At 39.0% G+C, this 27,847-nt stretch overlaps 2 protein-coding genes across 6 annotated transcripts in view; one reads left to right on the top strand and one right to left on the bottom strand.

Annotated features, from left to right (window-relative positions):
• Positions 1 to 11,219, top strand: part of TBCE (tubulin folding cofactor E) — a 29,022-nt gene extending 17,803 nt beyond the window's left edge. The window contains exons 8-17 of the mRNA XM_065630837.1: positions 3,718 to 3,794; positions 4,057 to 4,152; positions 5,577 to 5,641; positions 5,732 to 5,796; positions 6,318 to 6,470; positions 7,219 to 7,372; positions 7,919 to 7,987; positions 9,087 to 9,146; positions 10,508 to 10,599; positions 10,848 to 11,219. Of these exons, the coding sequence (XP_065486909.1) occupies positions 3,718 to 3,794; positions 4,057 to 4,152; positions 5,577 to 5,641; positions 5,732 to 5,796; positions 6,318 to 6,470; positions 7,219 to 7,372; positions 7,919 to 7,987; positions 9,087 to 9,146; positions 10,508 to 10,599; positions 10,848 to 10,940 (924 nt within the window). The 3' untranslated portion in view covers positions 10,941 to 11,219. The remainder of the gene's footprint in view (positions 1 to 3,717; positions 3,795 to 4,056; positions 4,153 to 5,576; positions 5,642 to 5,731; positions 5,797 to 6,317; positions 6,471 to 7,218; positions 7,373 to 7,918; positions 7,988 to 9,086; positions 9,147 to 10,507; positions 10,600 to 10,847) is intronic.
• B3GALNT2 (beta-1,3-N-acetylgalactosaminyltransferase 2) overlaps positions 11,060 to 27,847 on the bottom strand; it is a 28,315-nt gene continuing 11,527 nt past the window's right edge. For 2 of the 5 annotated variants that reach the window (XM_065630832.1, XM_065630836.1), the window contains 9 exons: positions 27,083 to 27,276; positions 25,789 to 25,884; positions 21,580 to 21,690; positions 20,824 to 20,905; positions 19,349 to 19,532; positions 17,534 to 17,659; positions 13,152 to 13,311; positions 12,675 to 12,731; positions 11,060 to 12,292 (listed from right to left, as the gene is read on the bottom strand). In XM_065630832.1, the coding sequence (XP_065486904.1) occupies positions 12,158 to 12,292; positions 12,675 to 12,731; positions 13,152 to 13,311; positions 17,534 to 17,659; positions 19,349 to 19,532; positions 20,824 to 20,905; positions 21,580 to 21,690; positions 25,789 to 25,884; positions 27,083 to 27,276 (1,145 nt within the window). In that variant the 3' untranslated portion in view covers positions 11,060 to 12,157. The remainder of the gene's footprint in view (positions 12,293 to 12,674; positions 12,732 to 13,151; positions 13,312 to 17,533; positions 17,660 to 19,348; positions 19,533 to 20,823; positions 20,906 to 21,579; positions 21,691 to 25,788; positions 25,885 to 27,082; positions 27,277 to 27,847) is intronic. The other 3 variants (XM_065630835.1, XM_065630833.1, XM_065630834.1) reach the window with 3 other exon arrangements.

Below are 27,847 nucleotides of genomic sequence, written 5' to 3' on the forward strand. Positions count from 1 at the left end.
TACCAAGTCAAGATAAAGCACTTGGAGTATAATATAAATTCATGTCCGAAAGGTTTGCATGAGTGAAAACTTTTTTATTCCTTGTAGTTATTAAAGGTTGATCTGTATTTTTAATGCATGTAATAGAACAAATGCAAATGGAAAGAATGTATATCGTGACGTGAAGTACTTGTTTTGCATCACTTTGCATCAGCAGGAGATTGGCTTAGTATCTTTGCACATACTGACAGTTCTTGAAATACATGGTGCCTGGTTATGTGCAACACAGAGCACAGAATAAACAAAGCTCTGACTTGTTTCAGGGGCTGAAACATGCAAACTTTTATATGACTCTCCCCTAACATGACGTCTAATTAAGAAAAAAGTCCTGTTGTCAGATTTGTTAGCAGTGGGCCTTTTTTTCAGAGATGGGGCTTCTGAAGCACCTCTCAGTCATACCACATTACTTATAATGGCTTGTAAATTCCTGCCCATTATTTGGATTTCTCAGGGGCAGATTTTGTATGTACTGCATTGTGAAATTACCTGAATTTTCTGATTTTTGCTGCCAGCCACTGAACTTCTTCATTCTCTTCTCTCACAGCAGGGCTAGAGGAGGGTCATTGCTATATTTTTGTTTAGCGTCCACTCACTCTTAAAACATCCGTGGGTTTATGTTGGGACAGTTGATAATTCTTCCATAACAGCAGCGATATGAATGGTGCAGTGAATGGAAGAATTAAGCAGCCACAAACACTTTAAATGTTGTTCAGTGCTCATCACAGTAAATCTGTGCTTTGTGGTGGTTCCAGTTTCTCCACAGCAGGGTGGCTGAGGGACTGCTTGGAGCCATTGCTGCAGGCAGGGCAGGATTCCCTGGCGTAACAGTTTCATAGAATAGAACCATGGAATCATTCTGGTTGGAAGAGACCCTCACGATCATTGAGTCCAAAAGGGAGTTTCAGGGAGAAGCCCCAGGTTAGTCAGGGCATTTTAAAAGCAAGTAGTTTTTGCATTTGTTTTGGAAACTCTGCTCTAGCTGATGATTCATCATAGGTAGTAAAGACATTTTTGTTCAGAAATCTTTTTTATAAAAATGAAATTTGCTCGATTCAGTCCCTTATAAGTGGGGAGACATAAGCCTGTGCTTAAAAAGCAGTCTTCATGGGCAGCCAAACAAAAGGGAAAAAATAAAGAGACCTACCTGACATTAATACTCCGTGAACAAACCACTTGAAAATGTTACTGCTCATGTTATATGGGGAGTTACTTTGAAAAGTCAACTTTTTAATAGAAAATAATAATATGATCCAGGCAAAAGAGAAATACAGTGATTGTCAATGGGAATATCAGCAGAGCCTGAAAATCCTAGAAATGTTTTAATTAAAATTAAAACAATTTAATGGTGAATAGCATTTCAAAATAACTCATCTCCATGCCGTATTCATAGATCTGGCAACAGTTTTAAAAAAGAAGAGCAGAGGTGCAGGATTTTGTTTCTGACACTGGCAAGTAGCAAGCAGTTGGGAAAAATTCTGGGCAAAGGGCAAGCATATGGTAGTTTATTATAAAGTAATCTGGAATTCTGGGGCTTCCTGAGCTGGAGACTATATATCTGTAATGAATCTTTGTGGATTTTTTGTTTCATGATTTATCTAACTGTGTTAAGAAACCATTTGAAAATTTTGATATCCATATCTTTTAACACCAGTTTAATTATGTGCTATATAGAAAAATACCCTTTTGGGGTTTTTATCTTGCTACCTGATAATTTCATTTAATAATTATCAATATTTTATATGCAAGTAACTGAGAACAGCTATTCTCTGTTTCATAGCTTTGATGATTCTTTTTAAGCTTCTTTGTGTCTTCCCCATTTATATTATTTGCTTCCTGGGATAAAGAGACTGAAAATATAGGAACATCATGGACTTACACAGTGACAATCAATTCTTGTTGTCTCTATTTCTTTAACAATAGGTCTTTGATTTCCATTTCTCTTTTTTGATGAGCAGTGGCTGCTCCACTGGCAATTCGTCCCAACCTCTCCACCAGTTACCCACAACAGCCCCCAGTCTTTTCTGAGTGCTAATTTGGTGTCAGATTTGTGAAGTTTTGTTTCTGTATGGAAGCTGGTTTAGCAAAAGTTGAAAATTCAGCAGTTTTTCTTAGAATTGTGATGTGACTGTTATTTGGTTTTGGCAATTTTCTAGTCGTTTGGTCAGTCTATTGAAAAATCTTCTGATGCTTGACTTCTGTGCGTTTTTTCTGTTCCATCCATCACAAAACAGGGCGTTTGTGGGGGAATCCCCTAAAGGTTCTTTGTAGTGAACACGGACCTCGGTTCTCTTGGCTCTACAGGCTTCTCTTCAGGCTTCCTCATCACTAATAGAGAAACTCTTTGGATCTGTCTTGTTGAAATATTGGTGTTTCCTGTTCTTGCTCTGGAGCAGGAAAAGTTGTTATATCTGAGTTTGTAAGTTTACATGTGTTGCAGATATGACAGCAGGATGATGTTTCATATATTGGTGTGTGAAGCCATTGAGCCCCAAATTATATGCTGCCACCTGAAGAGATCTGTTTTAATATTTTGTATTGTATATATAATAATAGTTACACCTACATCCAGCTGTGTAACTCCATACATCTGTAACAGTGAGAATGAAGAATAGTTGATGAAAGGAGGCTGTTTGGTGTCTAGGTTAGTGGACTCTTACAGAAGAATTGGTTAGCTATATATGTAACATGTTGAATTTGGTTGTCCAGATCTCTAAACTTCACTGCTCTGTAACCTCCTGACAAAACAAGCTTTAGGCGATGATGCTCTGCACGTGTATGTCTTTGTTCTTCCATCTCAAAAACTTTGCATCTGGTAGCCAATTTCAGATGCATTTTGAAAGGAGGTGGCGGCTTAATTTATTACCTACAAGGAGTAGCAGGATGAGCTCACACTTAATTTGACTCTGGAGAGTACACACAAGAAAAACCTCAGCGAAAAAAATAATTTGGAACTCGCAGGCAAAAATCTGTAGAAAACCACTCAGTTCCAGTGCTTATGGAACTCCATTTGCTAAAACTGCACAATTTTTGATACTTAGCACAATTCCGTGCAGAACTGGGTCTTATGACAGCAATTTGTATTGCTTTGTAATTGTTTATTTTTAGAAGTTGTGTTATCTTCTGTGGATGTTTGCAAAAAAAATCTTTATAGAGTAAAATAATTTTTATGTAATTTCAGGACATAAGATTTAAAACCAATGTATCTTTTTTCAACTCGTAGCCTTTTTGAACTAATGTGTTTTCTTTAGAGTACTTGAAAACTTCAGGATAGATGCTGACTTAATGCAGTTCTTGGTTTTTAGTGGTTTCATGTGCTGGCACAGTCCCATGACAGCAAAGCCTTCAAGCTCAATAAATTAAGACATTAAAAAAGCCCGTCAGCCCTGATGAGATTTGCCAAAGTTCCAGAACCATTAGTAGTCAAGTATATACTGCAATTTCCTCACCCATCATAGGGAACATCTATAAACTGAACTGAGTTCCCAGATGTCACAGTCCGAGGCAGGGCAGGTACCAGCCTCAGGCTGGGGACTATGCAGAACCCCTTTGGCATCATCAGCACTCGTAGATCCAGACAGCGGAAGGAGGGGAGGGCCAGGCATTCCCTAATACTTGCTTCTCTGTTTCTGGAATAATTTTTCCCATCTTTCGTTATATTAAATGAAGTTTTGCTCTTAGGTTCTTCTTTGTGCTCCAGGATGGCCAGCACTTGAAGAATTGTACCTTACTTCTAATAATATTACACTTTCAGAAAGGTAAGATGAGTAACATAAGTCAGTCGTTTGTGACTGATGGACTGCAAAGTTACATGGCAGATAAAGTTACATTCCTGTAATGTTTACATCACCGTGACATAACTGTAAAATAAATGACGCAAACTTCACCTGATGTACTTCAAAACGTTTATGAATGTACACAATTATTTGCATGCAGTTATATACTTAGAAAACTAGTGTTTTCATTAACAAATAACTTGAAATGTTCTGTCTTTGTGTTTGTTCTTTCCCCATGTGGCAGGCCTGATAATGTCCTGCAGACCCTGAAGCTGTTGGACCTTTCAGACAACCAGTTACTGGATGGAAATCAGCTGCATCTAATAGCACATCTCCCCAGGTAGCTGTTAAACAAATGTGCTGGAAATTCTTTGTCCTGGATATTCATCTCCATAGTCATTGTTGACTGAAATACGATAGTATTGACGTCGCATGGAAGATTTACGGAATCTTGAAATAGAGGCATTTTGCCCCCTTGAGGAGAGTAACTGCATTATTTGATTGAGTTATTTTAATATAATCTTATTTCTGTTGTATAGTAACACATTTTTAAGCTGTATGTTATTAGGTTTTCATTACATACTTATGAAACAAAAGTGATTTATCATGTTACTAAGTTGTTTATATATTAGTATGCACAGGGTTTTATCCAAGATGACAGGACTGTAGAGTTTGTGTGGAATAGCAAAGCAAAGGAGCCATGGAAGTCATTTCTTAGGAAGAGTTTTCTGGCTGTGACAGTGCAATGTGGGTTCCTCAGTAGCTGCACAGCCATCTCGGGGGTCGTTAGAGCCTGCGGAAAGCTGTTGGGCTGTTTGTGGGAAGGTGTCACTCCTGAGGCTGACACAGCAAAATTGTTGGTGATGGATGCTTGTCATGAGTGCTTTACACCTGTGGTGCCTACTTATTTGTCCTTTGTAATGAAAGCAAAACAAAGAGTTGTTGGAGGGAGGTAAAAAAAATTGTGATAATTCTTCCCTATCCCTGTCTCTATTGTCTGCTCTTAACTATGGGGAAGGTTACTGCTGTTACACTACAAGTAGAAGCATGTGGCATGTTCCCTGCACAGACACTCTCTTTCGGAAGTTTCAGTGCTTTTTTGGGGTAGCTTAAAGACTTTTAAAAAGATATGCCTCAACAACAACAACAACAACAACAACAAAATACAAACAAAAAAACCCCACAACATACACAAATGGTATAATTCCCATACTGCATTGGTAAATGTATTTCCACTTTTGCAAAAGAATGTCTGTGGTAATACCCTTTACAGAGATTCTTCTGATTTACTATTCTCTCAATAGCAGTGTCTTTATGGTAGTTACAGGCCTGAGCTCTGATTCCCTGCTTTGGGGTTACCACCCAGGGAAAGCAGGTGTGTGTGTTCCTTAAGCACTTCAGTTACAGTGACTGGAAAATTGGGGGAGTAATACAATAGTTTTGCTAGTTTGCAGAAATATTATCTTGCACTGTACACCAAAATAGCAGCCATGATTTTAAATAGCCACAAGCTATTTTTAAAAAATCACTGGAAAATCACACCATTTAAATCCTGGAGCCACTTATTCTCTGAAAAATTTATTCCCTGAACACTGCTGACATCTGGGTACTGTCTGTGAAGCTGCTGTTCATTTGTCAGTGATTATGCGTCATGTCAAAAGTTTTTTAGATCTTCGGGATTTTTTTTTTAAAATGAGGTAGTATTTCTTTACAAAAAAACTTCCTGTGCCATGTACAGTAATCATCGTATCTATTAAATTTCAGATTAGAACAACTAATACTTAGAAACACTGGACTATCTTCTATACACTTTCCTGATACTAGATTTGGTATGTAAAAGAAGTAATTTATTCATAGCTTTATAATTCTGTTAATTTAATTTTTTCACTATTGTCTTGTAAATTTACTCTTTTTTCTAGGATGCAAGACTAAAATGTTTCCTTCACTAAAGCACCTTGCAATAAATGACAGTAAAATATCACAGGTAGGTTAGATTGTGATAATTTCACATTTTGTAAATGTGTGTGTCTTTGCTTAAGAGTAACTTGCAACTTGCTTTTTAAAAATGTCTTTGATTGTATGTGTAAGATCCTGAGGTAACTGTTGAGTACTTTGATCAACACAGAGGCTTGATTTAAAAATTTAAAAACATTTCTTAACGTCTCAGTTAAACATGTTTATGGTAGCTAGTCATATCCCTCTGCTACCGCATAATTCCTCTTGCAGAATTTTGAAATTCTAATGATCTAAAATGCGGAGTAGTTCCTAGATTTTTTGTGGGGTTTTTTGTTTTGTTTTGTGGTTTGTTTTCGGGGTTTTTTTTAGTTAAATGCAGTGCAGTTTTTTTCCTTAGCTAAGTGAACAGAGTGAAAGTACTTGGTTCTGCTGACCAAAAGAATAGTTTCAGTCATGGCCATTGTACAGGAAAAGTCAGCGTTACTGTGTATTGTTCTGAAATTAGGTGTGTTTTATGTTTCCTTGAAATAATGTTCCCTTCCATTTCAGTGGTCATCTATCAATGAGCTTGATAAACTGCCAAGTTTGCGGTCACTGCAGTGTCACAATAACCCTTTCATGGACACGGAGAAGAACCCAGAGACCCTGAGACAGCTAATTATTGCCAAGATAAGTCAACTGGAGGTTTTGAACAAGTCTGAGGTATGTGATATTTCAACGAATTGCATGAGTCTGAGGAAAAACATTAAATCATTGCCTAAGGAATTGTTTTCAGTTTATTTTAAGGTTACTGTTTGTTTGGGTGCAAGAAAAGTAAAGTGCTGACTATGTTATCTAGTCAGTGGGGCACTTAGGGCACTTGGGGCTACAAGGTCTGGCCCTGCTTGTGAATTCTGCTACCTTGGTGGGGACTGGGACAAGATGGTGGAATGGTGGGGATTTTGAAGTGTCCAAGTTGTGTTGAAGATGCAGGACTGTTAACAAAAACCATGCTCTGGCCAAAAAAAAAAAAAAAGGAAAAAGAAAAAAGCAGCATAGTTGAATCTGTTTCAGTGACAGTAATACGAGGATTTTCCTTCTGTAATAGGAAAATAGCATTACCTAAACCAAATCAAGCTTTCAGCAAATGTTTATGATAGAAGAGAGAAGCAGCATCAGTTCCATAGCTACAAAAAGCATCCTTGCATCATCATATACAGTAACATCTTTGCTTAGATATTCATTTATGGATCAGTCAGTACATGGAGGTAGGAGTTGCAAGATTCTTAATAGCTTTAAAATGTACTGGATATATGGATCAGTCTGTACTTGGCGATAGGGTTTGTAAGATTCTTGGTAGCATTAAGACATACTGAACACCTAGGTAAGAGCAAGGAGTCAGTGGCATTATTTAGATTTTCTTCTCTGGAAAGTTGTTTAATTATATCACGTGCCATTCCTGTCAGTACAGATCCTTCCTGCTGAAAGAAAAGGCGCAGAGCTTGATTATCGCAAAATATTTGGAAATGACTGGTTAGCAGCTGGTGGGCATTGGAACCCAGAGAAAAACAACCCAAGTGAAGAATTTCTTGCTGCCCATCCCAGATACCTGTCACTTTGTCTTAGTAAGTGCAAGTACAGTAAAATTAGCATTTCCTCACTTCTCGCATTGTGGTAGTGCTGGTTCAGTCTCTCTTCAGTTTCCCTTGCCCTCGATGCTTTTTCCATGTGCTTCTACTGCCTTTGAAAAGCCCACGCGTTGGCAGGCCCGTCTCTGAATGGCTTTTGCTTCTGTGGGGCAGCCGTGTAGTCCTGCACCCTCCTGGGCACTGCTGCCGCAGGAACTTGGGCTCAGGGGTGACACCTGCGGGCATCTGCCCTGTATCTCCACTGCTCAGCACACAGGGGCTGTCCCCACCTGGGGCTTTTTTAAAGTGGGTGTGGTAAGCAGCACCTCCATGTGCCTGTCACCTGCCCCACCCCAGCCCCTGAGCCTGTGCACCCTCCTAAATGCTCCAGCAGTTGATGAAGGCTCATGTCTGCAGCAGCTGGCGTGGCAGGAGCCCACCCCTTTCTCTCCTTGGTGTCCAAGCTGCCGAGGGAACTAAGGCTGCCATTGGGTTCTGGAGTCTTTGAAGGGTTCATGTCTATGTGCACTTTCCTTCACACAGAATATGGTGCGCCTGAAGAAGGAGAACTGAAGGGACAACAGCCTGTGACTCTGAAAAATCAGCTTCTCAGTAAGAGGCCACAAATGGTCAAATTCTTCCCTTCTGCATTGAAAATACTTTACAAGCTTAAGTGTTTCCTGGGTGTGTATATGGAGGACAAAAGATTCAAAAGCCTTTAGGATGTCACAGAGTTGCAGCTTGTAATTCTGCTTCTCCAAACTGTAGCAATGAGTTTGACCAGACACCTGCTTCTGTTTACTCTGTCTCCTTCCCCCCCCTCAACCCAAGCCACAGGCTTTTTTGAATTAGGACTTAATGGAGACTAGAGGTAATCAATGCTCCATTCTGGCACTCTGAATGGCTTCTCTACAGAAGACATTTGAGGTTTTAACCCCACTAGCTGCACTGTTTTCTGATTTTTTTTTTTTTTTTAGTAGCTTCTTAACTTTAGGAGAGCCAAGAAAAATAGGGGTAGCTTTGGTATTTGGGGCCATCTACATATTTAAACTAGGTTACATCCCGGACTTACAAATTCACTTAGCTTTGTTTCCCGGTTGACAGAACTGAACTTTTTTTTTTTTTTTTTTACTCCATGGGCAAAATAGTATTTTAAGGCATTACATTTCAATGCATTTTAAATAAAAGACTAAATAGAACACTAAATCTAGTTGGCTAGACATAACAGTAACCTTTTTTAAGAATGAGTCTTGTAATCTGTGTAAAAGAATGAGGCTATTAACTTCCTTAAAATGTGCTTGTACAGTGCTTATGACATATTGAGGATCAAAAACTTGCTCTAAACTGAGTAGGGAGTTTCCATGCTATTGCAGATTATTTTAAAAAGTGAACTAGAAACTAAGCATTTTAGGTAAATACTTCTTTTGACAAAAAAAAGTTAAGTATCAGGGAGTCACTTAAAAATATTTTCCCTAATTTACCCAAGACAAATGAAGACTTGATTATTTTAATAAAATTACTTCGAATTCTTCAGAGAATGACTAAGTGCTACCTTAGCCACTCAGATACAGGCTACAGCCTTATTTTTTTCAGAAGAACAGGCTGAGCTAGGAGAAACAATTTGTAATAAAAACAGACTAGAAAGACTCAGTGCTCCTGACAGAACAGAGCTTAACATTCCTTCACTAATGCCTCACCCTTCTTCCTTAAGCTCTGACAATTAAGTGTCCTGAGAAACCTGAACAGAAGCCAGTAGAGAAAAAGCTACCAGGTAAGAAGTCTTTGCTTTTGTTTAAGCAGTTGATTTGTAGCTCCTTTTCAAATAACTGTTTTAAAGAATGGCAGCTGACTCTGGCTTTGTCAGCCCCTCAAGATTCTCCCTTGATGACTCCGTCATATAAGGAAATGACAAAGGTAGAAATGGTTTGAAAAAACTCATTATTTTACTGACCTTCATACTGACTTTCGGTCCAACTTGAAGATTGAAAGTTGATGCTTGTCTTATGACATCTGCTGCTGGTTTCATGGTTAATGTGTCTTGAGTCAACCAAAGGCTCATTAACTGGTGTGAAATCTGGTGGATGTGTTTAACCAAATAACAAGAACATGAAGCTGGAAGAGCCAACTACATAGTCTGCAATTCTAGATATTGAGGTCTAGATATGTAAGACATTCAGTTAAACATCTAATTCTGACCTGTATCAAATTTGTCTTTTGAAGTTTTAGTGCCTGTAGTGAGACTTCAATGAATAGGCTTTGTTCTAAATCAACCTGATGTTTTGGAAAGACGCGTCAGAATGTAGTCCGAGAGAAAAGACTTACTCAAGCTTTATTCTAAAATAAAAATCACATTTATTATCACAAGTTGCATAAAATCAGATAGATACAGCTTTTACAAAAATGTTTGATAGAAAAATATTTGTCTAAGTACAATGTGTGGTATTACAGGAATAACTCACTATTGCTGTGCCTTTAGATAAAGCTTCAAAAGAAGTGAAGGTTCGACCAAAATATTGAGTGTATCTATTGCAAACACAGGTATCACCTCTGGAACGAACTACATTTATCCAGGATCCATTACAAAAAATATCCCTTCATGTGACTGACTTCATAATACTAATATAAACAACTCTACAACTCTTGCTGGCAATTTGGGACTAATTAATGTAATACCATTTCTAAGAATGGCGCTAGTTCCACAGTGACATTTACTTATTTGTGCTGGGAAAGCCAATTCCTGGTAGTGAAAACTTCAAGGAACAGGCACCAGATGCAAGTAGTCAAAACCTGATTGGTATGTGTCCCAAAGGTCACTTAGTTAACATGTAGTAAATACAAACTCAAAAAAAGTTAAATTATGAAGCCGTAACACTTTAGTTTGGTATATGGCACCGAAGCACTTAAACCATAGTAGCATATCCTGTCCTAACCACCAGAGATTAAACCATTTTCAATTTGATATTAGCAGATATGGTTTCAGGTACAAAAGACATTATTGCAGTGTTAGACCTGAAGCAGCAACCCAGCCTTTCACTGCTGCTATAAGCAAGCATAGTTGAAACACCAATACTTTGCTACAGCTCAGTGGTAGCAGCATTTTTCTAATGACTTTTCTTTCTTTCCCCTTGACAGAGTCTATGACAATTCAGAGAGTCAAAGGATTGCTCTTTCGCCTACTTAAAATTCCTGGTTCAGAACTGAAGCTGTCCTACAAAAGTTCTAAAGTGAGTTAAAAATGGGTAATTGAACAATAAAATACTGCATGCTGCTGAAGGTCAATAGCATGTTCTAAAATACTACTTAATGAAACTGGTTTCACTTAAGGAGAGCAGTCTTCATGCTGTAGTTTAGGACCTAATTTCATTCTGTAATGACAGATCCTTCCTGACTGCAACTGCCTGATCTGTATTTGGGTTACATGAACAGACTTCAGTTTTGAGTCTGATCAGATTTTTTTCCTTTCTTATTCTAGCTGGAAGGAAAAGAAGTTGAACTAGACAATGACTTAAAGCCTTTGCAGTTTTACTCAATAGAAAATGGAGACTGCGTGTTAGTACGGTGGTAAGAAGGGACGCTCTTGATAGACTGAAGGAAAAGCCAACACTGGAACTCCAGAAGAGTTACAGACGGCCCACAGACAGCACAGCAGCCTCTGCCTGAACAAACACAGGACACGTGAACTTGATACGTGGCACCAGAGGGCTATACAGTAATTCTTTCAGCTCCTGAATTTAATCAGTGTCCATGAAAGCATCTGCTTTTGGCTGAACTCTCTTACTTGAGAGGTACCAAATAGTGCTTAAATGCTTCAATTAAATAAAACTCAAGGTAACTTTTGGAACAATTTTATACTGCCTTCCCATTGCAACAGTGAGAATGTGTTTTACTGAACTGAGTACATTATTTAGTTGTGATCTCTTTGCTTATAATAGGACAAAATTAGTGCTGCACTGAAAGAGGCTACTTGCTCTTTTGTTTTCGCCTACTTCCAAAGACCTTAAAGCAAACAAAAGTAAAACAGCAGCAATTGTAGAAGTATCTAGACAGCCTTAGACTATTTAAGGTCAAAATCTGACAGTACCTTCTACCCTAAAGCGTTAACATACCACAGTATCAATAAGTTCTTAGCATACTGCAAGGCATTGCTATTTATTTTACATTCTTTAGTGTGCTCTTCCTCAATCTTATTTTACTTTCACTTGTGTACCCTCGGATTCATATCTAATTTAGCTATCAGAAATCCCTCCTACTCAGGCCAAGTTTGCAGTACTTCAAGATTTGGTATAAGCAAACTTTGATATTGTTTTTATCTAAAATGACAATGGTATTAAACAAACTAAACATAAATCTTACCCCCTCAGCCAGCACAGAACCTGCTGCAGCAAGACTTACCAGATACCCTGGTGCTGAGCACAGCTCCCCACTGGATCCTGGTACAGCCCTACACTGAGTTAAATCAGTAGTACTTTAATTTACAAAAGACAGGCTAGTTGGCATTCTTATGTGCATTTATTAATTACAAGTAGGTCTTTGACTTTATATAAAAAGGAAAATTTTTATCTTAAACATTTTGGTTTTTGTCAGATCAACATCTACACTATAGAAAATGAGTAGTATCAGTCCACTCGTAATTATCAAAAGGGATGTGCAAATATTGTTATACTTTAGTTGAAACTCAACATTAAAAGATAACCATAATATTCATTATTATTCCCAGAATGAATCCAAATGTATACTTTTCCACAATCATGATATGCTCCCCTGTTTTCCAAGGCAAGTCCATCATCTTTCCTCGCATTTACAAGGATCTCCACACAGTTCCTTTAATCTCCAGAGCTCTCTCAGTTCCTGTGGAGAATACTGGGGGGAGGACAGCATGCCACTCTCACACGTCTTCTCACACAACCAGAGACTATCCTGTTAGAGAGAGCGCCATTTCAACAGTTTTTTCGTATTAAGAATTTAGTCTTCGACAGTCTTTACTTCCAAGAATCAGGTTTTCAATATTTCTAGCAACAAACTTTGCAAGCGGAGGTCACCAACTAGAGGTGTGTGTCCCTCTCTGAACTGCTAGACCTGTGCAGAGAACTGGGGGGTGCGGCGAGGGGGCTACTGGTAGTGGAGGAGGTTGGTTTGTGGTTTTTTTCTTTTAAATACATTTTAACAAGTGTTTTCTGGATTTTAATCCAATGGCTGTTTCAATCTTTTTTTAAAGAAAAAGCACTTCCTCTATTTTATGCTACTTGGAGCAACAGGCATGTTCTCTTTCCATAAGATTAGAGAATTTCTTTAGACTTACTTGATATCGCTTGGGTCCTACAGCTGCCATCCAGATGCCCATACTCACATCTTCACCCTGAGACAACATATTAAAATAAAAACTACAGATATTAGCACCAGGAAAGCACAAAGCATGACTTTGTTAACTGGAACAACTTAAATCATGTACCAGCAGTAAAAAATGGCAACTACAAAAACCCGCCTGACTGTTTTAAAGGTGTTAAATTAATCTTCCCAGCTTTCCAGTGATAATACGTTGTTCTCAAAAGACAGTACAAAAACCAAGGTTACAGCTGCAGAGGTTCTCAGTCCAAAACAGTTGTGCTTAGACCTAGAACAGACACTAAGCATAGTGACCGAAAGCACTGCAAAAAGCCGGCCTCAACCAGGGGAACCCAACACTAACACTTGAGCAGTGTTCTTTCCAACTCATCCAGTACACATGCTGCTCCCCAGACCAGTTTAAGACAGAAGAACTGACCCGGCATTTTACTACCTGGTATGTCTTTAATCTTTCAGAGTTGCTTGCCAACCACTGAACAATGTCTTTGGAGATGACGTAGCCGGAACCACAAGCAAAGGCTGGATATGCAGGACTTGGGTACTCCAGTTCTTGCCATTTCCCAGTTCGATCAACTGCCCAATTTAGTCTGAAACTGAAGACCATGTTAGATGTGAGATGTTTATACAAAGACCTCTGTGAAATCTTTGAATACTTCTAACAACTGAAGTAACACTGACAATAAACAATATTAAGAGGAAGAAGTAGGTGGTGATGCTAATTGTAGCTCCTAGCCTTACTTCTGTAGGGCACACATCTAATTGAACACAACAGCAATGAAGATGATGAAGGGAGTGGAGCATCTCCCTTATGAGGAAAGGCTGAGGGAGCTGGGTCTCTTCAGCTTGGAGAAGAGGAGACTGAGGGGTGACCTCATTAATGTTTATAAATAGGTAAAGGGTGGGTGTCACTTGGATGGAGCCAGGCTCTTCTCGGTGACAACCAGCAGTAAGACAAGGGGTAATGGGTTCAAGCTGGAACACAAGAGATTCCACTTAAATTTGAGAAGAAACTTCTTCTCAGTGAGGGTGACAGAACACTGGAACAGGCTGACCAGGGGGGTTGTGGAGTCTCCTTCTCTGGAGACATTCAAAACCCACCTGGACACCTTCCTGTGTAACCTCATCTAGGTGTTCCTGCTCTGGCAGGGGGATTGGACTAGACGATCTTTCGAGGTCCCTTCCAATCCCTAACATTCTGTGATTCTGTGTGAAAGCATAAGTTGTTTGGTCTCGAATAATAAGATAAAGTTGTCAGAACCGAAACAAACACAACACTGACAGTCAGGTCTTCGGCACCTCTGCACCTGCTGTTATGTTTTGATCCAGGCAAGTGCAAGCATCCTTAATTATGTTCTTAAACAGGCACATCTGTGTTCAACCCCCTTTTGTTAATTAACAGGATACGAAGTTGGTGCCTACAGCAGACATGCAGTTACAGTGATGTTACACAATCCATTTTCCTGATAAAACTATCAGCCCCTTAAAAACCTGGAAACAAAGCAAAGGTCTTTTTTTATATACCCTCTCTGAGCTGTTTTCCAAATGAAATTCAACAAAGTGAGGTTCAACAAAGACTGCCATCACTGAATTACATAAAACCTTCCTGGCAGTCATCTTCTCTAGAGAAGATTGTACCTACTACCACGAGCCTGCAGAAAGCCAACAGTGCTGTGTCTCCACACTGACACCCATCCCCAGGCAGTGTTGGCATAACACACAGCTGCACCACACAGCACTACAGACCCTGACAGGCAGAAAGAAACACCCCGCTTTTCCTGTTCTGGAACAGGCTGGTATTAGGCTTCTCTTACCCTACAAGTACTTCATGCACCCAGAGCTGAGTGGCATAACTGTGTCAATGGCAGCAGGTTCTCCCCCTTTTTGCAAACAGGTTCAAGTGTTGTTGAATTCAGTCAAAAGCAGCTAAAAGCTTTAGTGAGTTACTAAGAACTGTTACCCTCAGAAAACAACCCTGTAAGGGAGGAATTAGAGCTGAGTGGCAGACCACCTGTCAGACTCTACACAGTCACAGCTGAAGCTGACATGTTGAAGCACCAACTAGGTAAGTCTTATCTGATACCTGAATTCACTTTACTCAGTATCTTCCACTCTAGCAAGTCTGAGGGGCACTGGCTTTGCTAATCATTTTATACTTCTCTAGTGATTTCAGCATTGTTCACTACATCTCACACTGCCCTACCTGAAAACTGTGACTATTAGAGAATTTACACTTGAAGATGTCACCCCTACATAAAGCTCTCCACAGACATACAGGAAAGATGACGTTTTGTCCAGCTGTTCTCTCTCAGCATGACTTGTCACTTCTTTTTGTCAGTAACCTAATAAAATTACTTGATACCTTAACACACCATTTCTACAGCAAGACTCAGCAAGACTCATTTTTCAGTCTGCAGAAACAAGTGTTACCAATCCTCGTTCATTCAGTGGCTATTCTAAGGCAAGCCTAGAAATACGTTACTAAAACTTGAAGCATGCTACACTCAACAGCATATCTTACACCCCGGGAAACAGGGGAGTCTGTATTACAAATGAAACATACCTTCATGGAAAACTTCAAGTATCTGAAGGGGGTTTTTGGCCTAACTAAGGTTAAGAAAAGGTGCCATTCTGAACTCCCACTGCTTTCCTCAGCGTGGTAGATGAGCCACCTTCAGTGGACTGCCTTTTCATTTACGGTATTCGTATCAGAATCAGTCTCCCTCAGAAACAGCTTGGTACATTTTACCCCATCATAAATTGGGTCATTTGCAGACATGAGATCTATCAAAGACTTCTCTCTCTCATGCCTGAGGGTGACTAATGTTTTGACTGCAGTTTTAAAAGAACAGAATAGCAGTAACTTAAGATAAGTATGTTTTCTCTAAGATCAGCCAAAGTTCTGCGGTAGGATACCTGGACCATTTGGTTGCAGTCCTGCTTGCAGTTCTGGAATGTCCTGCATTAACTAGATAAGCTTTTAAAATGGTGATTTAAAATTAATGAACAAAAGTACCACACAACGTGAAGTGGGAGACAGAAAAGGGCTAACAGCACATTTAAATACTGCTCAACCCAAAGCATTCCCTTCCCAGTTTTCACTGACATCTCATCCTTGGTTTCTGCCAGAATAAGCTGTTAATTTTATAATTCACAATAATTCTGATAAATTTCTCTAAGAATACAGGAATTAATTAACAGATTATTAGGAACACCGGACAATGAACAGGAAACTTGTCTGAACTAGAGAGCTTAATACAGTCTAGGTGAAGAATGCAAAGTTTGAGTTCTCAGACACACGCTCAGAGGAGCAGAAGGAAGGGAGACGATCAATAAAGTCACTTCAAGGGCCAGGTATTTTAACGTTCTGCTCAGGCAGTTATGGTCTCCATGCACCAGAACCAGCTGTCAGAGAAGCCTAACAGCATTTCATTTGCACTTTCACCAGTACTCAAGTCTAAATATAGAAGATGTCACTGAGTCAAAGGGTAGAAGAGCTTGGAAGGATTCCCTAAAACCACTCCAGAAGACTCCTTTACATTTAGTGGTTACCCGCAAAACTGAACACACAACCAGAAAACTATAGCCAAGAAGCAGGCTCACAGTAGGCAGCGACATAAAGGTAGGGACACCTACCATTGCATAGGTAGGGACACCAAGGAGAAGGAAGGCAATCTCTTTGGTATCATGTCCTCAGCTCTTACAGCAAAGAACAAGCTCCAGAAGAGCCTTCCCTACAGCAGCTAAGGCAGCAGCCCAGGCAGCTTATACGTAGTGCTGTTTTTCCTTTTGCAAGTTGGTTTCCATCTTGTCATCAAGTTCCTGACCTTTTACATTGCTAAAATGAACTTATCGTGCCTTCACTATTGCCTTGCCTTGTGGTAAAGGTAGTTCCAATACAACTTACCAGGCACCAGGCAATCAGGGTTTTTGTACAGGCTACAGAACACATGCCCACCACTGAGATCTTTGAGATTGTCACAAGACAGTCAGCTATTCCATGCACTTTGACACACAAACACACACACACTTTATTAAATCACCTTATGAGTAAGCACCAGTCAGTACGAGATCTGTGAAGAAAGACACCTGTAGCAGCAAAGGGCAGTTTTTCTTCAGTAAGCAGATGGCCACAGGAAGACACATTATGCCATTATGCTATATGGAATGTTACAGCAGCGTAGCATTTCTGTTCTGTGGGATGTTTTACCGGTGTAGCAATGCATTCCATGGATGGAAAGGAAGGGAAGAAATGGGCTATTTTGATCCTCCTAGTTATTCACAAGTGTAATGCAGGCTGGGAACTTTGCTCAAGTATTCATGAATCAGACCTACCATTTCAGACAGCAGTAAAATGGGTAGCTATATCTGTCATTCACAGACATCAAAATAAAATGCAGATTATAAAGGCAATTTTGTTTCTCCTGTTTACCTCATTTCCTCAAGCCCACCAGAAAAATCACAGTGGCTTCAAAAAAAGTAACATTTGCAATTCTAGTATGTACTTGCATTTTAACGTTACTGCTGGAATACTTTTGTTTACTTAAGTACCACTACAAAGACATACACAACACATTTAAACTACATAAGGTATTCAAGCAAGTTCAACTCATTGTAAAAGCATACTCTGGAAAGCTACTGGAAAGTACTAATTTTTGTATTTTGAGATTCAAAGTTCTACACATACAAAAGTCCTGCTTTTCATAACTAGCTTCCATAGGCAGAAAAGGGGAACCCACAGGAAAACAGACTTAAAGCAGTAAACTGTTCACTAAAGACATGGTATGTCTCAAAGACAAGTTAAAAACAACAACTCACTTTCCCCACCAAATGTTTGGCCTGTCCAATCTTTTCTGTGTTATCCTGTTAAAAACAGCCTCCAAATCAATGTAACAGTCATCGTCTGTCTTCAGCAACAAATCAAAACTTGTTGATTCAACTGTCCTGTAGCCAAAAAGAAAAGTGATGAGATGTTGAGCTGCAGCCCACGAACCACAGCTACACAACAGAACATTCCACAAGGGTTTTCTGGGAAGCAGAGGGGGAAGGAAGAGGAAAGGAATGTCTTTCCTACCCTTGACTTCTAAATGTTTTCCCCTATTGACCAAGGCTGACTGCTTATCCTACAGAAAGGAGATGCAGCTGCATCCCATGATGATCTTACTACATGGATTTGTGTATGACCTGAACAAAACAAACTCAAAGTTTTGTTCTCCAGGACAGATGGTGGATTTACTAGTGAATCTGCCTTAACAGTATGGGGCTCAGAAGGATATGAATCCCTTGTGGTGATGGCAGCACCATGTCAGTAGCCTCCATGTCAGCAACTCCATGTCAGTAGCCTACTCTTCAGGATGAGACAGTCCGTTCAAGTGCAATACAACTGTAGAAGGCTGTAATAAACATCTATGGAAACAGCTTGTTACTTGCTTTTCCTCACTAAAGCACCCTTCAAATATGAGAAAAACTAATCTTTAGCTGCCTGAAATAGTTGAAAATCTGTCACTTGTAAAATAAACAAAGAAGCTTAAGATTCTAGGGCTTATTCCTTGGTTGATTAACAAAGCTTGGTTTTAAGGGTAATCTCTCTTACCGAGGAAGGCATTTTCCTTAAGCCTTTTATTACTAAATCTTGAAAAAATTGCTAACCTGTAAGAAATGATCATGAAGATCTAAGTCTTGACATTTAAACTCCCTTTTTAGAACTGAACTGGTTCAGTTTTTCACTTACATTCATAACCATGACACTTATTAAATAAGTGCATAATCTTGCAAGAAACCATTAATAAAACTGTCAGCTATATTTCTAACACCACAGCAACATCAATTAATTGAAACAGTTCTCTCAGAGTAATGGAAAGAATTGCAAATTAGAGGTAATAACTTATTAGATTCACCACAGACAATGAAAATTCTTCTTCCTCTCAGCCTTCCGTCCCCCTTACAAAAGCTCCCTATCCTTCCTCGCTCCTCAGTGCTGCTGGGGCCACACCAGGAGTACAGTGAGCAGTCTTGGGCTCCTCAGTACAAGAGACACAGACATACTGGATGGAGCGAGTCCAGCAAAGGGTCACCAAGATGCTGAAGGGACTGGAGCATCCCTCCTGTGAGGAGAGAGCTGGGACCGTTGAGCCTGGATAAGAGAAGGCTCAGGGGGGAGCTCATCACTGTGTATAAATACCTGAAAGGAGGGTGTAAAGAGACAGAGCCGGGCTCTTTTCAGTGGTGCCCAGTGACAGGACAAGAGTCAATGGCCACAAACTGAAACACTAAGCTTACAAGCTGGCCAAAAGCCATTCTTTAGAACACTAAAGCTGCTAGTTTTCAGTCCGAAACAAAAGAAATTACATGGAGACATGAAAATTTTCACACCTGGACTCTTAGAGCAGAAGCCTATCTTGCCAGCTCATGCTTGAGGCACCAATGGTCAGCATTCAAGAAATACAGATCCTGTTGCTTTATTCATTAGATATACTACATGCCCATAAAATTGTAAAAGAGAAATACAACTTAATGAAGTAAATCACATAAGGTGTGTATTTCATGGAACCTGTCAGATAACATAACATGTGGGATCATCTTGCACTACAAACAGCAACACTCCTAAGAGAAAATGCTTTCTTTTCAACTTACCATCGGTAGAAGTTCAGCAGTTTGGCTGGAACATTTCTGTAAGTGTCGATAACATCTACAAAAACAATATCATCATAGGTACTGCTCTCTTCCTTCAGTAAAGCATCTTCTTTTTCAAGATTTTTTATGTGACTTGTAAACCTTTCTGGGCGAGTATGGAGGCTTTTTAAAAGAGCATCACCTTCTGAAAGAAGCAGCACCCATCATTAAACTAAGATGCATATCTACACACTATTTCACATGTTTCTCTTGGATCATACACAACATACTGACAAAATGAATCTCAAGAAGTGTTCAACTCAATGGGGTTATGAAAATCCTACAATTAATTTAAAAATTTCTATTAAATATTAAAAGTTGCATAGTAACAAAGAAATATTTTTTGCATAAGGTCTGATACAGATTACACAAAGTTTAAAGTAAAAAAGTATTCTCTTAATTTTCAGTAATAAAAGGATTCAACTTTTTAACGTTCTTTATATTAAAGAGCTCTCCAGGACTCCACTATTACTCTTACTGATATGGTAAAAAGGCTACTGTTATATCAATTACGCCTAAGCATATATATCTAGCATTAAAAAACAGAGCCCAAAACAAACGAAAACTTCCTATGCTAAATATAATCAAACTGGCATTACTTTGACGTAGCACAGGTAGTCCCTAAGAATTTCATCACATAACTGACTATAGATAAAAGCTAAATAGATACTGCAAGAATACTGAACTTCTTGGTAAGGAAATAGTTTATGGTACTGAAGAATAGTATGGAAGGGCTTTAGCACACCTCTGTTTAGGTGCCTACACAGATGACAAGAGAATAGTACTGCCCAATTGATATCTGCCAGACCTAGCTACAAAAACACAGGAATAATACTCTGAAAGTCACTACTTATGATGGACCAATAAGACTACATCAACTCTAGTGCTCTGTGGCTGAAATCTCAGACAATGGAAAGGAGTCCTATCGGGTCTGTGAACATTCTGCTGAAATAAGTGTAAACCAGCAAAAACAGAGGTGGAAAAGCAGGCTATGTTAGGCAGTCACTGCTTGTCAGTAGTTAATATTAAATATTATGACACAGTACTCCCAATTCTAAAAGTAGCAGGACTGGAAAAATGTGAAAATTATCAGGGAAAGACTTCTTGAGGACCACATTGCACAACATTTTCTAACTTGGGTTTGAATAACAAAAAACAAGGACAGAGAAGAGAGTCTAGATAAAAACGGTATTTCTGTTAATAAAAAGACAAAGGGATGCAAGTAAATTAAGGTGGCTGACAAAGAACAAGCAGAGAAACCATATGAGGACACTGACATTGGCATAAAAAACAGAAAGAAATCAATTGTTTTCTACCAAAATAAAATTTAAATTGACCAAGTTCATAGAGATAGCATGCATTTTACCTCAGAAAAGCAAATTAAACTTCCTGTTTTATCATAACATCAAACATGATGCTACATTTTACAGCCTTACCTTGAATAGTGTAGATAAAACCACCTGCTATTCCCTCCACACCTTCTGTGAGTTCATGTGGCAGTGACCCTTCCCCTGCCTGCTAGAGACAGATTAATGGAAAGAAATAATTTAGTTCAGCTCTCATGACTGATGTACCTTTCCCTGTGATTTTAAGGTGTGAAGTTTTCTGGCAACTGAGAATGAATTAAAGCTCTTCTGGTTTAGGTACCTGCATAACAAAATACTACAACTAAGATTTTTTAACTGTAAAGTTTTGTGGCATTTTTTGAAGTTTCACCCAAAACTAGTGGTACCACTGAAACTTTTAGAAAACTTGTTTTAAAGTTGAGAGAAAAAAGTGAAGTTATTCTGGATAATTTACAACAGCAGAGCATGTTTAAGCAAGAAACGTTTTGACAGAAAGAGAGACACTGCCAAAATGCAGAAAACAGGCTTAATCCCATCGACTGGGATTTTAACACAGGAATTTTGACCACATTTTGCTATCTCTGACATACTGATACTGGTTTATACCTGACAAAGGCAATAGGTGAACTTTACTCCCTTAAAAATGAAAGAAAATGGCACTTACTAGCATCATTTTTTGCATGCCCTTGTTCTTTACCCAGGCAAAGCAAACTTCCCCCCTGAGACAACAGGAGAAGCCCAACTCAATTAACGATTTACAGAGAAACACAGGAAAGCAAAATGCTAAATACCCAAGACTTATAGGAAAAATAGAAACATGGTGGAAGGGAAGGCAAGGTGACTCACTGTAATGACTCTGAAAACACCCCCTCCATCATTCACCATCACTTTATGAAGGTTTCTTGAAACAAGGCCCTGAAGATCCTGGCTTTCCCACACAATGGTACCTTCAAAACTCTGGTAAGAGAGCAAAGCACTGTTAGGCAGGTATTCAAAGACTTCAAAGGATGAAAATTAAACAGTTTGGGGGTTTTTTATTTTAAAATAGTCAACTTCACGCAACATATAGCTTGAATACACAACATAGATGTTTTACTTACACTTCAAAAAGTTAAGTTACACATAAAAGAAATACATTGGCGAAACTCAGTAACACATAGTCATGCTTTTAAGACTAATCATGAATCTCTCTATTAGGAACATTAAACTTTTAACAGAAGTCACGTGTATAAGGCTTTGGATTTCTAACATCACTAAGATGGCATTTAAAGGTGACCTAAAGTGAACTTCTAAAAAATCAGCTATAAAATCCTGCATTACAAAGAGAATATGTTTAAACAGATTTGGAAATAAGTGCTGCTTTTTAATTATCTGTCAAAACCAGAGATCAGAGACTTGAGCCTGACATCAGCAAAACTCAAAAGAAAATACAGCCACCTTCATGCTGGCAAAGCTGCCACAAGCTACTGTAGGAGAGTCACAGAACTTTGACCTCACATCTTGGCTGGTAGGGAAGAAGAATGAGAAAGACAAGTGAATATCTTTAAAATTTTCTGGTTTAAAATGTCAATTGAAGTTGTGTCACTCCATGGTTTACATATATGTGTGTGTGTAAATTCTTGCATTTAAAAGCATTTCATCTCAACTTGAAACTAAACCATCTGACAGTCCGACTATTAACCATTTTATATAAGACTTTCCTGAAGACCCCTGAGAAGATGCAAAGGGACAAGTGGTATGTTGTACAGGTAAAAGTACTGGCAGTGTTATTTTTTAATTTTTTTAAAGCAATTTTACCCTTACGACAAGGTACAACAGAGTAGTTGTAGGGTTATTATACTCCTGACTGTTAGATGAGCATATTCCATTTTGTTTCTCCCAGTTTCACGGGAGAAACACCGGTAGTGTAGACCTTGGAACAGAGAAACAACTTGTTTCAACTATTTGCAGATGCATCTTTGTTGCTGTAAAAAATCTGTTTACTTCCCCATCTCAGCTTCCTTGTACTCCAGAAACCTTCAGGAACTCTCCAGTTAGTGACACACCATTAAGTCCAGCTTAGAGTTCAGCTCAATTCTTTGCTTTCCTCTAGAGGCAGGTCTTAACATTTGCAGCAGTCTTGGTATTCAATGACAGCTGCGTATTTCGAAAGTCTCCCATCTATTATTTATAATGCCAGCTTTATAATCTAATAATGGAGCTAGTCAGCATTTATTCAAGCCTTACTTGCATGCTCAATACCTTCCCCTTGTTTATTTAATTGCCTGTCAGTTATCAAAACAAATGGACCACTACTACGACTTTTTTTTAGTGGCAGAAGCCCAGAACACCGTTCACAGTAAAACCCACATGCTCCATTTCTCTATTTGCAGTGGCTGTCATCTCCCATTCCAATGTTTTTTGCTGTAGGGACTGGGCTCTAATCCCACTTCTGTGCCTTGTTTACAGACACAGCCTTGGGTAAATTGTTTAGTGAACCTGAGAGTCCTTTCACTCATCAATCAGAAACATTCTCACCACTATCAGTGATACTGACTTCAAACACATACCAAGAGTCTTAACCAGTTATTACCGGTGAACCTCAATGCAAGGTGTTCTAAAGCTGCAAACTATCATTATTTTCCAGGTTGAGAGACTTGTAAGCAAATTTTCTCATTACTTTACCCCTTAGCTATTCTTACTCTAAGCCACTTAATGAAAGCTGAGGCCTGAAAATGCTTAAAGCAACACATTAGTGGCACACCTGAGGCTACATCATCTGTTTTTCCTCATTTAAATTCCAGCCTTGTTGCTGCCAGAGCGCAGTGGCATTTACAGTGAATACCGAACAGGTGTACTGGCATAATGCAGCTCTGCCAGCCTCCCTTCCTAATGTTAAACAGTGCTGTGCTTTTTGTTTCTTCAGCTACTCCCCATTAGTCCTATAGAGTATGCATAGCACGGAGCCCCATTTTCATGCAAGTGGCCCATGGCTTTTTGTCAAAATACGTGCATTGCTAAGATTTGGCTGTAAAAGCCCCTGTGTGAGTTTTAGTTTTCTGGTAGCGGTTCTGCTAAGAACTGTGCTTTCAGTCTCTCCAAAGCTGAATGATCGATTCTGTCTTTGACAATCTGGCCTGCCAGATGCTTATTCTAATGCTGCATTTCCCTCCCTTTCCCCAAGACAAGCAGAAAGAGCAGCACTTCAGCTGGAAGATGAATGAAGCTCTTTAGCAGCCTGTACAATCCATTATTTCTTGAAGGTGGAAAGGCAGAGAATAGATATTGTCTCAGAAACCATCTCGTGACAATTAAGCAGTTCACTAAATTTACTGCTCTCAAACAAACAGACAGGAACACGTGGGTGTTCTGTCTCCTCTGAATCATCACGTATGGTTCAGCATCCTAAGTGTCACAGGAGACTACATGCTGTGCATAAGCCCTATTAATCTACACTAGAAACATCATGTTATCCTGTAAGCATTCAGCGCATGACATGTATCAGATTAAGGAAGCCCACACAAAGAAATATATGAATACTAATATCCCCTTTTCAAATGAAATACTTCCCATCTGCCTTTCAGGAAAAATGCCATCATTTATACCAAAATTACAGCTGCCTAGAATTCTGGTATCTCAGAACAAAATCTGACATGGAAGAGGCTTACATGTTTTACTACCAAATTACTGGGTAACCAATACTCTTTTTTAAAAAGTAAAAAAACTCCAAATCATTTTGATATCAAATTAGATTGTCAAAACATATGCACAAAATACTGCAAGAGGTCTGCTCACCTGAAAGGTCTCCTGTCTGCATAACAAACTTGCCCAGTATTCAGTAAAAAACTGTTTAAGATGATAAACCAATCTATCAGCTGCAGATTCCCCTTAAAAGGAGCAGGTTTCCAAATGCATTCATTCTTAGAGAGCCAGGGGAATAAACCAGTGATTAAACTGGCTCCAAATGTCCTCAACTCCACCTTCAGTATTCTCTTGCTCCATTCTTTCATAAAAGAATTTATTGCATAACAAAACAACCCAGACGCAAAGCCAATTTACAGAAATAGCAGCAAGGATCCAGTCATATAGGAGAACATTTAAATGAGAGGAAACAGCCTAAAATGGCAGCTGACATACCTAGTGAGAGATCACTGGTCCACTGGGAACAATTCCTTGTACCTGGGAGGGTCTGCTGAACTAGAATTCTCATTCTGAGTCAACTTGCGTTCACTAAACCTTTACTATAACAGGTTTTTCCCTACCTATATTCTGTTCCTTCTGTGTTTAAGCACCTTCCTTCCTAAGCAGCCACAAGTAGATCCCTGTATCAAAATCCTGCCTTGGACTGCATCCCCAATCCCAAAGAGGATTACACACACACACAAAAACACCCACACCAGACACACACACAAAAACCCCACTTCAGCCATAGGACAGTGACAGGTTTTTAAAATCCAAATGTCAGCCTTCTGTGCACCACATACTCCATCTATTAATAGTACATTACAGATAGACCCTACTACAGATCAATGAACAAACAATTCTTCACTGCTGCTGCCACAAAAGAAATAACCAAAATTTCAGCAGGTCTCAAGTAAGCGCTTTTTTACTACAACTATTCAACTGTCATTGCAAATGTAACACACAATATCTTGCTGTTATGTCCAAGACATCAGAAGTAGAAACCTCTTTTCCCTAGAAACCTGTGCCATCCCCGCCTCCCCGTGTTGTGCACTAATGTCTGAATAGGCTGGAGGGAGGAAGAAGTGTCCCATTCTCTGGTAAACTCTCTCAAAGAATCAAAGCAGGTACAACTTTTACTCAGAAACTGAAAAGGTTTCTGAAATTTCTACTATTTGCCCATATAATTTTTTAATCAATTTGTATTTTTCAGGCTTTTGCTTTATAACTACCGGTGATAATGAGATGGTGAAAAAGAAGTTCTGGATTTCAGCATATCCCCCTCAACTAGAAGTTTTCACTCGCCCTTTTCTGCCTCACGCAAAGGCCAGCTTTATCAGTTGGTCTCTCCACTTGACTTAAAAGAACCGCAGGCAGTTCCCATACTGGACATACCTCTGGCAAAATGAACTGCTCTACTGGCTTGTACCACAACCTGTTCACTTGCACTCCACAGCTTGGTGGACTAAAGCGAGCACTGAAGAGAGCTTCCTGCGAATAACAGAAAAAGACAAAAAAAATTAAAAATAACCAAAACACAAATTAAAAGTGCTGTGAGATAATGCAAATCTTGATCATCTCAGTTAGTTAGAATGGAAAAAGGCTAATTGATTGTATAAAACTTAGTGAAAGTTTTACTCTCACAACAGTCTCACAGACTCCACAGAACTCAAGTATCAGATTGATGTGGCAGAAGCAACAGAGGATGCTGACCGCTAAAACTTAAATGCTACTAAATTACATGGGCCCCAGACAGCTCGTAAGTAACAAACAAAAAAGATGCTGCATTGCCAGATTCCCAATCTTCAGAAAACACTCCTATGATACTAATTTTTTTCCTTCACTGGAAGCAAAAGGCTAATGCAGATCAAGTTATTAGGCTCTCAACGTTTAGAGTTCTACCATTTAGCAAACATAAACCTAATTACAGTTGCTGATTTTTTTGCTATTATAAACCAAACTCTTTGGAATTTCATGACAAAAGTCATACTTCAGTATATTTTCTGTACTTAATTTTAATTATTAGCTCACATTCAAAATTCTTTCTGCTGTAGCATAGCCAGAAGTAATGAAATTGACCTATCAAGTTATTGGTAGAGATAAATGCAATATACCAAATGCAACCATCATGCTCAATGATTTTTTCCTCCAGGTCAGTGCTAAGCTATTCTATGAAAACTATAACAGCTTGGGAGTGGGGAGGAATTATCACTGAAATTTGATTATTACCTGTAAACACCACCAGTCTCTAGAAATCTCAAGATGTCTTGCCAGAAGAGAAACTTGAAAAAATACAACTGCCCTTCATCTCTACACTTCAAGGCACCAAATGCGTCTTTCTGCACACGTTTTTAAAATATTCAACAATTAATTTTTTATTCCTTAATATCTATCAATACTTCAGAACCTCAAATGCAACAAAAATTGTGTCTTGGAATTAGATATAAGTGCTCTTTAAAGAGGGCATTTAAATTAACTCATAGCACTGTGAATTTCATCTTTTGCATGTGTATATATATCTGTGGAATAAGAATTTACAATGCAACAGAAGAAAAGTACAATTCATATGCTTGTCAGTTAAGTGCTTCTAAATCATCAACACAGCACATCACTTTCTGTAAGAACTTAATCCACACTCTAGACACAACACGCTTTAGTCCACTTTCAAAAGATGACTACAATACTCTACCTCATGTTCTGCCTGGTACAGTTTTACAGTGATGTTCCTCTGGAATCCCACTCCGTCGGCCTCATAAAACACTCCAAGACTGGTAATGACAATGGGGTAAAGTACACGAAAGTTCACACTGACAATTCTGTCTTCAGATAGCACGGAAGGTACATCCTCAGGGAGATTGAACGCTTCAATTTCCTGATTCAAAACTGTATGAAGAAGAAAGGACAGAGGTAATGTGAGAAGATTTTATAGTTCTTGAACTGGACACACACAAAGCACACTAGATACATGCAAAGCATTCTGATTAGTTAGCGTGGCTCGCAAGTGCACAAGAATAATCGAACGCTGGAGAGGAAAATACAACTGGCTGCAGACTGCAGCAAGGAGAAACTCATATAGAGTGATGCAGCAATCTGCCAGCTACCAGCAACTGCAAGTCAGTGCCTACATAGCCACAGAGAAAATATTAGAAACATAGTAAATCAATGGAGTGATGACAAAAATGCTATTAGATTCCATGAATATGTATATAGTAGCATATTAAAATAATTATTCATGTATCAAAATGGCATACACCTCCACTTCATTCAGCTGCCTGCTTTTTGGCATTATCTCATCCCTAAGCCCTGAGGTACCATTTATTCGTGGGAGACTGGTTAAGCAGTGGATGTTGCCACTCAAAGATAAAATAACGTAAGTTTCATTTTATGGTGAATCAGGGCTTATTTGCAATTAAAGAATAAAAATAAAATAGGAAAAAAAAGTGACAAGAAGAAT

The sequence above is a fragment of the Caloenas nicobarica genome, chromosome 3 (assembly GCF_036013445.1).
Source record: "Caloenas nicobarica isolate bCalNic1 chromosome 3, bCalNic1.hap1, whole genome shotgun sequence".
NCBI classification, from domain to species: domain Eukaryota; kingdom Metazoa; phylum Chordata; class Aves; order Columbiformes; family Columbidae; genus Caloenas; species Caloenas nicobarica.